Here is a 16,089-nt window from a genome sequence, read left to right as displayed (position 1 = left end):
CTGCCTGTTCGACTGAAAACTTCATTAGGTGACCGGGGCCAGAAACAAGATGTCGGCAGCGGCTTTACTTATTTTGTTGGGACTTTCGGGACTCTTATCCATAACAGCCATACGAATCAAAGGAAACTACACGGATGGGCGGTTTTATAAGGATCAACGGATCATTGGTGGTCAGGCGGCTGAGGATGGCTTCGCTCCCTATCAGATATCATTGCAGGGAATCTCAGGCGCACACTCTTGTGGTGGTGCCATAATAAACGAGACATTCGTCCTGACCGCCGCTCACTGTGTCGAAAATGCCTATATTCCATGGCTGGTTGTCGTCACGGGCACCAATAAGTATAACCAACCGGGAGGCAGGTATTTCCTAAAAGCCATCCATAGCCATTGCAACTACGATAATCCGGAGATGCACAATGATATTGCCCTGCTGGAATTAGTTGAGCCCATTGCTTGGGACGAGCGCACTCAGCCGATCCCGTTGCCCTTGGTCCCCATGCAGCCGGGTGATGAAGTGATCCTCACTGGTTGGGGATCCACGGTGCTCTGGGGCACCAGTCCCATCGATCTGCAGGTTCTATACCTTCAGTATGTTCCCCATCGCGAGTGCAAAGCCCTGCTGAGCAACGATGACGATTGTGATGTGGGTCACATCTGTACCTTTTCGCGGCTGGGAGAAGGTGCCTGCCATGGAGATTCCGGTGGACCTCTGGTCAGCAATGGTTACCTGGTGGGACTGGTCAACTGGGGATGGCCCTGCGCGACAGGAGTTCCGGTAAGTGATCGGAAATCTTTTTGTTAAGGGCACGGCAGAATTTTGAAGGTGAATTTCATGAAAATACTTTTCCATGCCTCTTGGAAAACATAAAGATTCTAAGAACCCAAACAGAACTTTTTTTTATATTTTCAGGACGTTCATGCCAGTGTTTATTTCTATCGTGATTGGATTCGCAATGTTATGAGTGGGAATTCAAAGTGCACTGGCTTCAGCTCCAACCACTCCTAAAGGTTCCGTTTACTGTGACTATCATAATCCATAAAAATACTAATTTATAAGGCAACGATAAAATTGCCTCGATAAGCAGGGGCCAGTTAATAAAGTTTTGATAGCGAAGAAGTTGGCGTTTAGTGTTCAGTACTTAGTCAAACCTTCGAGATGAAGCTGCTCCGTCTAAGCCTTTTGTTTCTCCTAGTTGCGAAGCCCCCAAATCCCTGTGAATCAAAGCGCTTAGTTGGCCCCTTTCCTGCGGGTCCGTCTGGCAGGATTAAGGGTGGCGAGGAGGCTGAAATCGGATTTGCTCCGTATCAGGTCTCCCTGCAACCCATAGTGGGCTCCCATAATTGCGGTGGTGCCATCCTAAACGAAAACTGGATCATAACAGCCGGACACTGCGTGGAAAATTTCATTCCCGCCCTGGTCAATGTGATCACGGGCACCAATAAGTGGGCAGAACCGGGAGCCGTCTACTACACCGCCGAGATCCACAGACACTGTATGTACGACCAGCCTTACATGCATAACGACATCGCCCTGGTGAAGCTTACCCAGAACATCACCTTCAATGAGCTGACCCAGCCGATCGCTCTGCCGACTAGGCCGGTTCAACTCGGCGACGAGATCGTCCTCACGGGCTGGGGCTCCGATGTGGCCTACGGAAGTTCCATGGAGGACCTGCACAAGCTGACCGTGGGCCTTGTTCCTCTGGATGAGTGCTACGAGACCTTCAACCGAACCAGCAGCATGGGAGTGGGTCACATCTGCACCTATTCGCGTGAGGGTGAGGGCGCCTGTCACGGCGATTCCGGTGGTCCGCTGGTGAGCAATGGCCATTTGGTGGGTGTGGTCAATTGGGGACGACCCTGCGGGGTCGGACTGCCCGATGTGCAGGCCAATGTGTACTACTACCTCGACTGGATTCGCAGCAAGATCAGCGGCAACAGCAAATGCTACTACTAATTAACTTACCAAATTCAAATAGTAAATTGTTAGAAAGATTTCAGAGGAAAATAAAGAAAAATTAAGACTATTATAAAAGTGGCTTTTGAAATTGGGTTACGTTATTATCAAGTCTTTAAATATCTTAAAATAATTCCACTTTTTTTAACGCCATCGTTTATCGAGGTTTATATTAAAAACACAATTAACAAGAAAATATAGACACCTAAATTAAAGGGCAAATTTACATACACATATGAAATTATAGATATATTTATATTATATGAACAATATAAGCACTCGGAATAAGATATAGAAATCTATATTACTTGATATTGAAGGAATACTAACACGATTTTCTTATTGTTAATCTGCCATTGATTTTATTTCCACAAGTTAGTCACCGTACATTCTTACCTAATCAAAATTCTAAATCTTGCCCGGCATATCGTCCCCTTGAATCACAGATTAGGATAGTTACTAGCATAGCAGTGACATTTGCTACATGGTCCCGAGATCATGCTTCTGATCCATTCCAGATAATAGTAGACGTTGGCGTGACTATCAGGAGTTCCAAGTGCACAGGGATAACCCCAATTGACCAGGCCGTAGAGTACTCCGTTGTGCGCCAGCGGACCGCCGGAATCGCCATGGCAGGCTCCCTGTCCACCAGTCGTCAGTGTGCAGATATGGCATGGACCGTTCGACGGATCGTTGTTCATTATCTCCTGGCAAGTCGAGTAGACGACATGCGTGAGATAAGCCTTTTGGAGTATATCGGGTGTATCGCCCCAGAGTACCGTTGAGCCCCAGCCCGTGAGGAGCAACTGCGTCCCATTTGCCAGCGGAGCTGTGGGCAGCTCAGCCGGTTGAGTGTACTCATTGAACTTGATCGTATCGTTCAGCCGAATCAAGGCAATATCATTGTAGTAGTCGGGACTGTTGTAGTTGCAGTGAATCCAATGCTCCTCCACGAAATAGATGGCATCCGGCTTTTCCCACTGCACAGTTCCTGTGATCACTCGCAGGTAGGTGGGGTTATAGCCATATACGCAGTGGGCTGCCGTCAGGACATGGCGTTCGTCGATGATGCATCCGCCACATATGTGGCCTCCGTACATTCCCTGCAACGATATCTGGTACTTGGCCTCGCCCAACTGCGCATCCTCGCCATTGATAACGCGATTCTGGAAGTTGACTCCTTCCGCCTTCGAGATCCACTCCAGCTGATCCTCACTAAGCTGCGCCAAACGCACGGCGCTAATGGGGTTATAGCAACGGCAGGCTAGGAGGATCACCAGGATCTGCGAAACACCCAGTCTAACCATCATGGTGGTGGGTGCTTGACTTTCAATGCGACAATTAAGCCTGCATATGGGCAGTGATTTTTCTTTTATACTCGAACGTTTTATCGTAAGTCTTGGGGTTTTATCGTAAATCGGAATCAATGTTTCCGCACAATGTATCTATGCCATAAAGTCTGATATCGTATAAAGATATAGACGCACACTGATTATCATTTTGTGACAGGGCAATCAATGTCAGCGCCGTCATTGCATAAGAAAAATACCTAGAATGGTCAATTGGTGGATATCACCGCTGGACTTTGTAAAAACGAGGGTTGCATCTATTACCACCTGCATCATATATCTAAAGGATATATATTGTATCTGGTCAAGAATGTCTTATATAAAATTTACAAAAGAAACCACCAGTTCAGTTTATAGGACTTCTACGTAAAATTGGTTCGAATTGAATATCTTTTCAATGAGGTTTCAAAATAACTCCCTGCCCACTAATAGCAATTGAAAATTTTAAACAATATATTAATTTTTGGAGATGCCAGAGGTTGCTTGCAATCAGAAAATCTCTTTTTAGACTTCCAAAATTAACTGAAATCAAAAGAATTTAAAAACAAAAGTATTCTTAGCAAACGGGGTCAATCCATTTTAAATGCACTAAAATGATTAACATATAATTCATTACTTATTTTCACCATTTATTATAGTAAATCTTGGCCTAATCATTTCACGTATAACATACAATTTTTCAGCCCTAGCTTGGTATTATCTTATGCCATAACATGTTAGCAAACAGATCCATAAAAGTGTTGATTGCCCATCTAAAAGCAGGCAATGACCACATGAGTAAGGGTAAAAGTTATCAGCGTTGCGTTAGTCAATACATTTATTTCACATATTTATACCAAAATACATAATAGTGATACCAGTTAATCTGTATCCCATTTAGTTAACACGATTCTTGCATCCTGAGCGAGTCCTGCGGATCCAATCCTGATAGTAAACTGTGTTGGCATACCTAAAAGTATTGGCAATTCATTAATTCCCACCTTACAAAGGGATTGGATAGACACCATCTTACATGTCTGGCATGCCGACGCCGCAGGCTCTTCCCCAGTTGACCAGGCCCACCAGCTTGCCCTCCCACATCAGTGGACCACCGGAGTCTCCGGAGCAGGCTCCCTCGCCCTCCCGTGTAAAGGTGCAAATATGACCGACGTCGATGCCATCGTGAAAGTCCCATCTCTCTCTGCACTCTTCGTGTGCGATGATGGTCAGGTTGAGGGTCTGCAGATATTGCACCGTGGGTAAGCTACTTTCCGGAGCACCCCATCCCGTCAGAGTGACCGTAGAACCTGCCGGAGGTTGCTCACTGCTCAACTCAACGATCTGGGTGCGATCATTGAATATAATAGACTCGTTGACATGGATCAACGCAATGTCATTATTGTATACATAGGGAATGTCGTACAAGCAATGGACTAGGGCCTCGTCCGGAAATAAGGTCTGTCCTGGCTCCAGGCGATCATTCGTGCCCACGATAATCCTCAGATCCTCGATGCTATAGTCCAGTGCACAATGGCCCGCTGTGAGGATCCACTGTTCGTTGAGAATGACTCCGCTGCAGATGTGGGTTTTCCAGGTGGTCTGAATGGACACCTGATAAGGAGCCACTCCGTCCTCCGCCTCCTGGCCACCCACAATGCGATTGTCCGAAAGTTTACGATCCAAACGCTTTCCGCGCGTGACGTCAATGGAAGTGCCCAGCAGAAGCAGCCAAATCAAAGACAAACGGACAGCCATCACCCAAAACAAATATTTCCGAGTCGAGGGACAATGCCGGACAGCGCGAATTAATGACCAGCAATGGAAAATTGTATGACCCAACTGAGCGTTTTTATATGCATTCCATATAAACTGGTTCACTTGGGTTTTTTTCGCGGCCAACTGACCACTGGCCAGCAATCTTTATGGCCATTATCAGCCAGGTATCTTTACGGCTACAAGGATAAAACGCAATTGGTAAAGGCGGAACGTCCAATTGGAGCTAGTTGCTCATAAACCCATGGACTTGTGTGACACGGCAAATCTCGGCACTCTATAAATGCACCGGTCGAACTAGCCAGTCAGCTCATAATGACCACGACCGCATTGCCGCGTATGCCACTTATCGCCATGTCCAGACCCATAAACTTCCTATTATCCAAAATTCGACAAAACTGGGCGATAAGATCCGCCATATGAAGTGTAATTTTAAGGTGGCCCGGCTGAGGGGTTTTAGTTTCGATTGTACCGCGCATATACCAACCATGAGAAATAGGTGGAATCTTACGGTGCTGCTGGGTCTGACTCTGCTGGCTCTTCAGGGGCCAACGGAAGCCATGAGGATGCGAGGTGAACCACTTCCGGGCTTGGCCAATATCGAGAGGCATCGCTCCACCGAAGCTGTGCCCCAAGGTCGTGTGGCCGGTGGCACCACCGCCGCCGAGGGCAAATGGCCCTGGATAGCAAGTATCCAAAATGCTTACTCGTATCACCTGTGTGGAGGCCTCATACTCAACGAATACTGGGTGCTCACAGCGGCCAGTTGCGTGGCGGGATTGAGGACATTAAGCCTGCTCGTTGTAACTGGAACTGTGGACTGGTGGGATCTATATGCTGCGTACTACTCTGTGAGCCGGATCCATGTGCACTGCAACTACGACAAGCCGCTGTATCACAATGACATAGCCCTGCTGCAGTTGTCATCCAAAATCGAATTCAATGATGTGACAAAGAATATAACCTTGGCGGATATCGATGAATTGGAAGAGGGGGAAAAGTTGACCTTCGCCGGTTGGGGCAGCTCCGAGGCCATGGGCACCTATGGTCGCTATCTGCAGGAGGCATCCGGCACATATCTGCCGGTGGACGCGTGCCGGGAGAAGTTGCAGAACCAAGATGATGTGGACCTGGGTCATGTGTGCGTCCAAATGGACGCGGGCAAGGGCGCCTGTCATGGGGACACTGGCGGACCGCTTATCGACGAGCAGGAGCGCTTGGTAGGCATCGGTAATTGGGGTGTGCCATGCGGACGTGGCTATCCGGTGAGTATTCCGCTTATATCGGAGGGTTATATATGTATTTATTGCCACCTATTATTATCCACTAGGATGTGTATGCGCGTATTGCCTTCTACAACGATTGGATCCGCACCACCATGAATGGATGTACGATCGCCTAGTCATTGGTCACCTCCTATCTGTGCACTGAGGAAAATGCGGCTCATCAATTTGGCCAGAGATTTTTAATATGACAAATATATTTCAAAAGCACTATTAAATATGATTTAATCATTAAAGAATGCATCTTTTTTCTTACCACTAATACGCTTTGAGTTCTATCTCAGTTTTATCTGGGCAAAGTAATCTTTAGTATGGGGTATTAAAGTTCAGTTCAAATTATATTTTTCACGGTTGATGTTTGAAAAAATAAATTTCTTGAAAGTTTAGATTACTATAACGTTCACCTTTGTAGATCTGAAAAAAGCTATATACCCTTTCACTTAAATTTGAAATTAAATTGGCTTATTTAAAATATTTAAATATACATATTTTAATATTAGTTACCTTATGTAACAGAAAACTAAAATTGATAATTTTACAGGATTTATTAGCACTATATATGTAGTTCGATAAGATGTGTAAATAATAAATCAATATATGCCAGTCATTTCAAATCATTTTGAAGTCATTTTTCACCCAAGTGTAGGAAACATGATTTATAAAAAGATATGGGATTTTTACGAGGGGGGAATTTGTGGGTTTTGTTCAGGCTGACCATGATTGAGATTGCAATACCTTTATGGCGGTTCATTAATATCACGCCAAATATCTAATATCGTATACTGAATATCGTTTATGGGAGCTTAGTTTCTTTTTAGCTGCACTGCTTTGCAATTAGTCCAACTTCAGCTGTTCGTCCAAGATGTCTTACCAAATCGGAGCGGTCTCTATACTCGCCCTCGTCCTGTTGGCGTTATCCTTTTCGGAGGCAAGTCTACGCCGTCGGGCCTTCACCTCAGAAACATCCGAAACCGCGAATAAATTTAGCTCCCGAATCATCGGAGGAGTAGAGTCCGATGTCCTGGCGGCACCCTATCTAGTCTCGCTCCAAAACGCTTATGGGTAATTAACTTATCCTTAAATAAGGACAAATTCCTATCCTAGTTATACTATTGGTAACATTTGCTAACGTATTTATACTATTTTTTGAAGCAATATATTTTTTTAGTGTCTTAAGTAACATTTTATTTTGAAGTCTCAATAGTGAATTATGCAACTCTTTTAAGTAACCACTTTTGTGCTGGCACCATCATCCACGATCAGTGGATCATCACCGCGGCTAGTTGCTTAGCTGGATTGCAAAAAAACAACGTGAAGGTGGTGACCACCACTTATAATAACTGGGGATCGGAGGGTTGGATATACTCCGTGGAGGATATCGTCATGCACTGCAACTTCGACAGCCCCATGTACCATAATGACATTGCCCTGATCAAGACACACACACTATTCGATTACGATGATGTGACCCAGAATATCACAATCGCTCCGTTGGAGGATTTGATAGATGGTGAAAAGCTAACCATATACGGATACGGCAGCACGGAGATCGGAGGTGATTTCTCATGGGAGCTGCAGCAGTTGGATGTGACCTATGTCGCCCCGGAAAAGTGCAATGCCACCTACGGCGGTACTCCAGATCTGGATGTGGGTCATCTTTGTGCCGTGGGAAAGGTGGGAGCCGGAGCCTGTCATGGGGATACCGGAGGACCCATCGTTGACAGTCGTGGTCGCTTGGTGGGCGTTGGTAACTGGGGCGTTCCCTGCGGCTATGGATTCCCCGATGTTTTCGCCCGCATTAGCTTTTACTACAGCTGGATTATATCCACGATTAACGGATGTGCTATTTCCTAATTGCAAGTAGTCGTATCAATTATTTTTGTCCCGGAAAGATACCTTTATTCAATAAAATACTGTAAAAATTGTGGTCCGCCTTTTCACTATCGCCAGACGAATATTTTTATTATGCCTATCTCATTACGGATGTTCCAAAAGATACATTGTCTCCTGAATTATGTCAAAGTCCAAAATCCAGTATGTGAAACAATTGATTAACTTGAAATCTTGATAATCCCTCGTCCAGACGTCTACCAATTGTTGTAATTGCGGGTGATAAGTGAAACGTCAAAATTTCATTGAAGCCATAAAAATCAACTGGTTTTTCAGAAACAATATAATACACTACCAAACCTTGACACACCGAACTATGTCTATGCAACATAAATTTTTTTTAGTGTTTGATAAAAAAACAAAATAAGTGTGGTTTTCCTTATCGAAGCTATCTGATTTATTTTTATAAATCCTTTAATATTTGTTTAAGATTGTCCTATCTATTTTTTTAACTTGCCTACCCTAAGGGTATGCCGACTTCAGTATCTTTAAGGGGCATTCAATCATTTCGCCATTATTCCAGGTGAATTTTGAGTAAACTTCCATCCGATTACGACCCTATCAACCGACGACGTCTGAAGATCTGCCTAGCACAAATCGAGTCAGCACAAAGTCCGCCCCCGTTGCGTATGAGTAATCTTATTACGGTCGTGTGCTAGTTGTCTATCACTCCCAGTCCAAATGGCTATAGAATTCCCCCCTATCAGGTACTATATACTATGGCTATGGAAATTGTCATTATCGAAGCTTCCCCCAAACTGAGCCGCTTATCGCGAAAAAATATTTAAAAGAAACTCTTCGAGAGATAAGGAAATTTCGCACAGCGCTATAAAAGCGATTTCAGCGCCAAAAAATGAGCAAACCGCTTACGGAAGTTGAACACAACACAACATTAAAAAACTGTTACAATTAATTGAAACAGATATTTGAAGCAAAATGAAGTGGCTAGTACTGATCAGTGTTTTGGTGATCCTGTCTCAATGCTCGGCGAAAAGCGTTAAGATCCATCGTCGTCACCAATTAAATCATCATCTGGGCCATGTGAAGCCCGAGACCCGGGTGATTGGAGGTGTCGATTCCCCCACTGGATTTGCTCCCTACCAGGTGTCCATCATGAACACCTTTGGCGAGCATGTGTGTGGTGGCAGTATCATCGCGCCACAGTGGATCCTTACCGCCGCCCATTGCATGGAGTGGCCCATTCAGTATCTGAAGATTGTCACCGGCACATTGGACTATACGAAACCAGGAGCGGAGTATCTGGTAGATGGATCGAAGATCCATTGCAGTCACGACAAACCAGCCTATCACAATGACATAGCGTTGATCCACACGGCCAAGCCCATTGTTTACGACGCCCTGACTCAACCTATTAAACTGGCCAGCAAGGGATCATTGCCGAAGGTGGGAGATAAGCTAACGCTGACGGGATGGGGCAGCACCAAGACCTGGGGAAGGTACTCCACCCAGCTGCAGAAGATCGATCTGAACTACATCGAGCACGACAACTGCCTGTCCCGAGTGCGAAACGCCAACTGGCTGAGCGAAGGACACGTGTGCACCTTCACCAAGGAGGGCGAGGGATCCTGCCATGGAGACTCCGGCGGTCCTTTGGTGGATGCCAACCAAACCCTCGTCGGCGTGGTCAACTGGGGCGAGGCCTGTGCCATTGGCTATCCGGATGTCTTCGGTTCGGTCGCCTACTACCACGATTGGATCGAACAGATGATGACAGACGCTGGAACCGCGTGTTAAAGGTCCAAAAGTCACCCGAGGGGGTACAAAAGCCAAAACCGAACAAAAATAGCAGCTGCCATTTAATGGCTTCTGCAAATTGATCAAATTAGGTTGTAAATTTTATCACTAAGATATCAAAGATATCATAAAATATTTATGAACAAATAAATGAACAATTGCGCTTCAGTTTAAATAAAAATGTTTACGTATGTCATGTTTTTTAAGGCGGTTATTCAATTTTAGCACTTTTAAAAACTGCCGTTTCGTTAGATCCTCTGAAAGAAATCCCCCACTTCATGCTGTCCAGATATGATAACTCCAAAGCCCAGTCATTCGTATGATCCATCATGATATTCAGTTCTCAGAACTGAGTCAACAAACAAACAAGCGCCAGTTAGGAAGAAGTGGGATATCAGGAAGTATTGGCTATCACCTGTGGTATTACTTAGTGTAGAGATTAGACTCGAGTATGATTGGCTATGGAAATAAACAATACCTAAGTAGTTTTCCAGCAGGTTCTCAAATTATAAGATAATTAAATAGAACTGATTGAGAATTTTTGTATTGTTTCCATATATATCAGAACACCAAAAATATTGAGGTGGGATAATGCCACTTAATTGTGACCTAGATAGTATAAATATTTGTTTATAGCCTTTTAATGTAGTTTAATTATCGCCTTGTTTCAAGTTCCTGTTATGTAAATTTAAAGTGAATCGTAGTTATCAGAACAACCTTGTTTGTGCTGAGTGGTTAGTTGCCTAGAATGAAGGGTTCTCCACTCAGCTGGACTTTTGCAACCAGATATTGGCTGTGGAACGTGACTGAACTCGTAATTGTAAAGCGCAATTTACCTATAAGATACATTTACCGAGGTGTTACGATATTCAGTTATTCAAAAGACAAGAAGTCGTTATGTTGCTCATTTTGCTACCACTTGTTCTGTTTACTTCGAGTGCCACAAGTCAGATTTTATATCCTCCACAGTATACCAAGAATCGCATTGTGGGCGGGGAGGAGGCCGCCGAGGGCCTGGCACCTTACCAGATATCCCTTCAAGGAATCGGCAGTGGAGCTCATTCCTGTGGCGGTGCTATCATCGATGAACGGTGGATTATAACGGCGGCTCACTGTACCAGAGGCAGACAGGCGACGGCATTTCGAGTCCTAACAGGCACACAGGATCTGCATCAAAATGGGTCCAAGTATTACTATCCCGACAGGATTGTGGAGCATACCAACTATGCACCACGCAAATATCGCAATGATATAGCTTTGCTGCATCTGAATGAATCGATTGTGTTTGACAATGCCACTCAACCGGTGGAACTGGATCACGAGGCCTTGGTTCCAGGATCCCGTCTCCTTTTAACCGGTTGGGGAACCCTCTCCTTGGGAGGAGATGTTCCCGCCCGTCTGCAGAGTCTGGAGGTCAACTATGTGCCCTTCGAGCAGTGTCGAGCTGCCCACGACAATAGCACTCGGGTGGACATTGGTCACGTTTGCACCTTCAATGACAAGGGACGCGGAGCGTGTCATGGAGATTCCGGTGGTCCTCTGGTGCACAATGGCAAGCTGGTGGCTCTGGTCAATTGGGGTCTGCCATGTGCTAAAGGATATCCAGGTAAGATGCGTTAAATTCATATTGTTTAATAAGCTTAATTTACTATATTCTACAGATGCTCACGCTTCAATATCTTATTATCACGACTTTATACGCACCCATCTAAGTCTATCCAAAACGGAGAGCTCTGAGGATATCCAGGAGGAAATGATTGCTCTACAGGATTAGTGACAAGATATACATTATAAAACATTATAAAAGTCATTCAAATTCTGCAAATATAAATGAAAGCAATTAAATGAGGCACATCTACCGATAATTTTTACACATTATATAAGAACGAAAAGTTCTGGTTACATTAACATGTGTGGTTTGTATTAAATTATTTTAACTAATGTAACTGATCAATGTAAACTGGAAATTTACTGTAACAATGCGGCTATTTTTGTAAAAAATCGTAAAAATTATACATATATTTGGAACACAAGTAAAGTGCGATCGCACTTTTCTGGGTAAATTTTGAGAACCGCCAAGGGCGAGATGAAGTTTCGTGAAAATGGAAAGGTCCTTTGGAATTTCGCAAGGATATCGGCTCTGCAAAAGACTCGATATACGTTCGGCAAACGAATGCTAATTGCCAGCTTTAGCACTGACAAGGATAAGCCTAAGTCCGATCAGCCCAACCTCCTGAAGTATCATGTCTTACCTCTTGAAGAAATCCTGAAACGCTTCATGATAACCGTACAACCATTGCTGACACCCGAGGAGTTCAAAAAGCAAGAGAAGATTACTAACGAATTCCAGAGGAAGGAGGGCGCTAAGCTACAAAAGATCCTGGAGGAAGCTGGTGATCAGGAGAGGAACTGGTTAGCCCATCGCTGGCTGAAGGTTGCCTACTTGCAGTTTCGGTCGCCAGTGACTTGCTTCTCCAGTCCCGGCATGACCTTTCCCAAACAGAACTTTGAAAGTGCCCATGATTTTGTGGACTACACGTCGAGAGTTATCTTCGGTTTGGGTGAGTTCAATGACTTGGTGCACGCCAAGAAGATTCCGATTGTGAAAATGGGCAAAAACGAGTTGGACAACAGTCAGTTTGGCAAAGTTTTCGGCACATGCCGGATACCGAGAAGGGGTACCGACGATATCGTCTACAATCCGTGCTCTGATTATGTGGTGGTTATCTACCGGAATCACTTCTATCAACTGAAAATATACGACAAGCAAGGAAAACTTATAATTGCACCATGTCTGGCTGTTCAACTGGAGGAAATAATGGCAAAGGAAAAGGAACCGGGAGTGCCTTATGGAATCTTGACCACCGATTCGAGGGACAACTGGGCCGAGGCATACGAACACCTGTCGAATACGCCCCGTAATAGACATGCCCTGAGAACCATTCAGAATGCTATGTTCACAGTGTCCCTCGACGAGTGCACCAGTCCAAAAGAAGGTCGAGATGCCGAAGAACTGATCCTCACGCTGATCCATGGAAAGGGCAGCAAGTGCAACAGTGCCAACCGCTGGATGGATAAAACAATTCAGTTGGTGGTGAACCCAAACGGACACGTTGGATTCACCTACGAGCACTCGCCAGCCGAGGGCCAACCGATCGCAATGATGATGGACTATGTGGTGAAGAAGATGAAGGATGACCCTAGTTACGGGGAATGCGGATCGGAGGACTTTATTCCTGCGAAGAAAATAAAGTTCTGTGATCTAAGCAAGTGCGTGGAGCAATGGTTGATAATCGCGCAAAAAAACGTGGACAAACTTGTCCAGGATCTGCAAATGAAGGTTCTTAAGTTCGATTGCTACGGCAAGGATTTCATCAAGAAACAGCGACTTGGTCCCGATAGCTTTGTTCAGATGGCATTGCAGTTGGCATTCTTCAAATTGCACTATGAGCCAGCTGCTCAATATGAATCGGCGCATTTGCGCATCTTCGATGGCGGCAGAACCGAAACCATCCGTTCGTGCTCCAATGAATCCCTGGCCTTTTGCCACGCCATGGATGACGTGAGTGCCTCAGCTCAGGAGCGGGCTGGTAAGATTCGCGAGGCAGTTATGTGCCATCAGATGTATGCCAAGCTGGCGCTTCTGGGAAAGGGAGTCGATCGTCACCTCTTTGGACTTAAACTAATGGCGCTGGAGAACTGCCTACCAGTTCCGGAGTTCTTCGCTTCGCCTGGATATGTGAAGTCCACGCACTTTCGAATGTCCACTTCGCAGGTGGCCACCAAATATGATGCCTTCATGGGATATGGACCTTCTGTAGAAGATGGATATGCCTGTTGCTACAATCCCCGTGAGCATGACATCATTTTGGCCATATCCGCATGGCGACATTGTCAGGCAACTGACCACCAAAAGATCGCCAAGGCGCTTGCGCAGTCCTTTGCTGAAATGAAGAATGTACTTGAAGATTGTCCAGTCCACGACAAGCCGCCCGAGCTTAAGTGCAAATATTGAAATTGTTTTTCTAGAACATAATTTGGATCGAAAAAAAATTGAATTCCTCTTATTAACACGTTCTTTCAGTTCGGAAAGCTAAATTAATGCAAGCCCACTTAGAGGCACTCATTAAAGTATTATTAATCAACTAGTTAAATGTTCAATTGTGTTTTTTAACAATTATATTTTAATACGGATTTGGGTAACATTGGCAAGCACTTAAACCTAAGTGGTGTTGATGACAGCTAACTAGATCTGAATGTGGACGAGCAATGAAGAATACTTAGAACTGGTTCGCGGGCAGATAATGATTGCCGATGGGACCGACGCCAGAGTTTCCGGCACCGTTCTCCGCAAAGTGTCCCTCCGAATGTTGCTGCTGTTGCTGCTCCTCCTCCTCCTCCTCTGGAGGATCCAGGGAACCAACCACCGAGGTGATAGGTGCCACACCCTCGTCGGTAATGGTGGAACTGCCTCCCAAGGTATCGTACTGCGACTGAATCTGCCGCTGGGCATTCAGGGCCTCCTCGGGCGTGCGGTACTTGATGAAGAACACCTCCGGCTTGTTGATGTGCTGTGGTGCCTCGGCAATGGCATCCTGCAGATCGGAGGCGGTCGTCTTCTTGGCCAGCACATAGACCACGGTCTTCTCCTGCTTGAGGGTCTTGGCCAAGTTAAGAGCCGCCGCGCGATTGGTCTGAGCCGGCGTCTTGACGAACAGCACATTGTAGTGGTTACGGGGCTGCTGGGCCAACTGGTTCAGCTCGTCCTGGACCTCATCCTCGGATTCCTCGGGCGCCGAGTGGATGAAAAAGTTCTTGGTCACAATGGGACGCTTGGGAATCCTCACACGCGGACGAGCGCGTCGCTGCTGCTGGATGGGAGCGGTCTGGAAGTTGACGGGGAAGCCGGCGGGCATGGGGAACGATCCAGTGGTGGGACGAACGGCAGGCTGGGCAGAATGGAACTGGCCAGCGGGCGGGAGGTAGGGCAGTGGGAGAGGTGGAAGCACCGGGTGCGAGGATTGCTGGGGCTGGAGCTGCTGCTGCTGCTGTAGCTGCTGGTTCAACAGGTGGGCCACAATGGGCGGTTGCTGCTGCTGCTGCTGGATGCGGTAGTTGTAACCCGCCTGGGTCAAGCTGATGTCAGCCTGGCTGAGACTCAGGCACATGGCGCCCATCAGAACCGTCTGAAAGAGAAGCAATCATTATAATCCCTTGTAATCCATTTGGCATAGAGGTAGTCCAAGTTCCAACGCACCACAAATATCTTCATGCTGCCGCTTGGGTGGGTGTCTCTCTGCTGGTTAGCTGTCTTTGGCCGGATGCTCCCTCGCTGTCCGAGTTTCTTAGTTTTGTGATGATGGGTCAACCGGGCACCTGGCCTTTTATACCAATCCACGGGCCCAACTTGTTTATAATCGGAAACAAATCGTGAAACAGCAGCCAACACAGTTGCAACAGTCGGAGGGGTCATAAAACATTTGTTATGCGTGGCGAAGAGGTTGTTCGGATTCATCTGGCTGGGTGGCAAGTGGGCTTTTGTATTGACTTTACATGGGGTTCCACAAAAGTCGAGCGAGAGGAAGCCCCAACAATGGGTGCTGATACAGATACGACAAAAAAAATCTGCAGTCGTTGTAAGCAAGTTAGTCGAGCTGTAACAATATTGTTTCGAACATTTGCCTTATAAATATAAAATATTTGTTGTGAGTGACTTCTTGAATATATATGCTGGTTTTAAAACGTTCACTCCAAGTATGTAGCTAATAGATAATACTAGTTCCCTAGTAACTGTTAGTTAGTATTAGTTAGTCTCAATGTTGAAAATAACTCATTGAATTTGATCTTATATTTATATTAAGATTTTTTCATACAGGCAGCAATAACATTTCATTGTGAAACTAGTTAATCATTTAATTGTAAATATAATTAAGATATCCATGGCTGCCAAGTGGACAATCAAATCGTCGTTTAAATTAATACAAAAGTTGTTTTTTAGCTTTGTAGTTTTTGCAGATCAGTTAAATGTCCCAGAGTAATATGTAAATATTGATGACGAAGATAGGCGACGAGGTTACTGATCCAACTTAAAATGCACTTTTGT

At 45.4% G+C, this 16,089-nt stretch overlaps 10 protein-coding genes across 11 annotated transcripts; 7 read left to right on the top strand and 3 right to left on the bottom strand.

The window, feature by feature from the left end:
* The first annotated feature begins 39 nt into the window (after positions 1-39).
* On the top strand, positions 40-1,106 carry LOC117145059 (chymotrypsin-2). 2 transcript variants are annotated; one of them, XM_033310573.1, is made up of 2 exons: positions 40-775; positions 911-1,106. In XM_033310573.1, the coding sequence occupies exons 1-2, from the start codon at positions 50-52 to the stop codon at positions 1,004-1,006; spliced, it is 822 nt and encodes a 273-aa protein (XP_033166464.1). In that variant the 5' UTR covers positions 40-49; the 3' UTR covers positions 1,007-1,106. The 2 variants fall into 2 exon arrangements, with proteins under 2 accessions (XP_033166464.1, XP_033166465.1); XM_033310574.1 differs by having other exon boundaries at positions 40-823; positions 911-993.
* A 23-nt stretch (positions 1,107-1,129) lies between these two features.
* Positions 1,130-2,013, top strand: LOC117145061 (chymotrypsin-1). Its single transcript, XM_033310576.1, has one exon. It carries the CDS (start codon positions 1,157-1,159, stop codon positions 1,955-1,957), a length of 801 nt encoding a protein of 266 aa, XP_033166467.1. The 5' UTR covers positions 1,130-1,156; the 3' UTR covers positions 1,958-2,013.
* A 198-nt stretch (positions 2,014-2,211) lies between these two features.
* Positions 2,212-3,294, bottom strand: LOC117145062 (chymotrypsin-2). The gene has a single exon (XM_033310577.1). It carries the CDS (start codon positions 3,265-3,267, stop codon positions 2,398-2,400), a length of 870 nt encoding a protein of 289 aa, XP_033166468.1. The 5' UTR covers positions 3,268-3,294; the 3' UTR covers positions 2,212-2,397.
* Positions 3,295-4,115: 821 nt separating this feature from the next.
* LOC117144267 (chymotrypsin-1) lies at positions 4,116-5,108 on the bottom strand. Its single transcript, XM_033309370.1, has 2 exons — positions 4,319-5,108; positions 4,116-4,255 (listed from the first exon to the last, which is right to left on the bottom strand). The coding sequence occupies exons 1-2, from the start codon at positions 5,038-5,040 to the stop codon at positions 4,183-4,185; spliced, it is 795 nt and encodes a 264-aa protein (XP_033165261.1). The 5' UTR covers positions 5,041-5,108; the 3' UTR covers positions 4,116-4,182.
* Positions 5,109-5,518: 410 nt separating this feature from the next.
* Positions 5,519-6,573, top strand: LOC117144063 (chymotrypsin-2). Its single transcript, XM_033309072.1, has 2 exons — positions 5,519-6,323; positions 6,389-6,573. The coding sequence occupies exons 1-2, from the start codon at positions 5,547-5,549 to the stop codon at positions 6,458-6,460; spliced, it is 849 nt and encodes a 282-aa protein (XP_033164963.1). The 5' UTR covers positions 5,519-5,546; the 3' UTR covers positions 6,461-6,573.
* Positions 6,574-7,193: 620 nt separating this feature from the next.
* Positions 7,194-8,265, top strand: LOC117143959 (chymotrypsin-2). Its single transcript, XM_033308894.1, has 2 exons — positions 7,194-7,403; positions 7,568-8,265. Exons 1-2 carry the CDS (start codon positions 7,204-7,206, stop codon positions 8,193-8,195), a joined length of 828 nt encoding a protein of 275 aa, XP_033164785.1. The 5' UTR covers positions 7,194-7,203; the 3' UTR covers positions 8,196-8,265.
* An 841-nt stretch (positions 8,266-9,106) lies between these two features.
* Positions 9,107-10,095, top strand: LOC117143819 (chymotrypsin-2). The gene has a single exon (XM_033308664.1). The coding sequence runs from the start codon at positions 9,168-9,170 to the stop codon at positions 9,984-9,986; it is 819 nt and encodes a 272-aa protein (XP_033164555.1). The 5' UTR covers positions 9,107-9,167; the 3' UTR covers positions 9,987-10,095.
* Positions 10,096-10,883: 788 nt separating this feature from the next.
* Positions 10,884-11,760, top strand: LOC117144466 (chymotrypsin-2). The gene is made up of 2 exons (XM_033309632.1): positions 10,884-11,592; positions 11,648-11,760. The coding sequence occupies exons 1-2, from the start codon at positions 10,884-10,886 to the stop codon at positions 11,758-11,760; spliced, it is 822 nt and encodes a 273-aa protein (XP_033165523.1).
* Positions 11,761-11,944: 184 nt separating this feature from the next.
* On the top strand, positions 11,945-14,130 carry LOC117145629 (carnitine O-acetyltransferase). Its single transcript, XM_033311348.1, has one exon. The coding sequence runs from the start codon at positions 12,073-12,075 to the stop codon at positions 13,999-14,001; it is 1,929 nt and encodes a 642-aa protein (XP_033167239.1). The 5' UTR covers positions 11,945-12,072; the 3' UTR covers positions 14,002-14,130.
* A 51-nt stretch (positions 14,131-14,181) lies between these two features.
* On the bottom strand, positions 14,182-15,326 carry LOC117143949. Its single transcript, XM_033308883.1, has 2 exons — positions 15,244-15,326; positions 14,182-15,172 (listed from the first exon to the last, which is right to left on the bottom strand). The coding sequence occupies exons 1-2, from the start codon at positions 15,256-15,258 to the stop codon at positions 14,267-14,269; spliced, it is 921 nt and encodes a 306-aa protein (XP_033164774.1). The 5' UTR covers positions 15,259-15,326; the 3' UTR covers positions 14,182-14,266.
* Between the last annotated feature and the right edge of the window lie 763 nt (positions 15,327-16,089).

Source organism: Drosophila mauritiana, chromosome 3R (genome assembly GCF_004382145.1).
Source record: "Drosophila mauritiana strain mau12 chromosome 3R, ASM438214v1, whole genome shotgun sequence".
Taxonomy (NCBI): domain Eukaryota; kingdom Metazoa; phylum Arthropoda; class Insecta; order Diptera; family Drosophilidae; genus Drosophila; species Drosophila mauritiana.
Note: the sequence above shows the minus strand (reverse complement) of the source record. Positions and strands in the feature narration are given on the sequence as shown.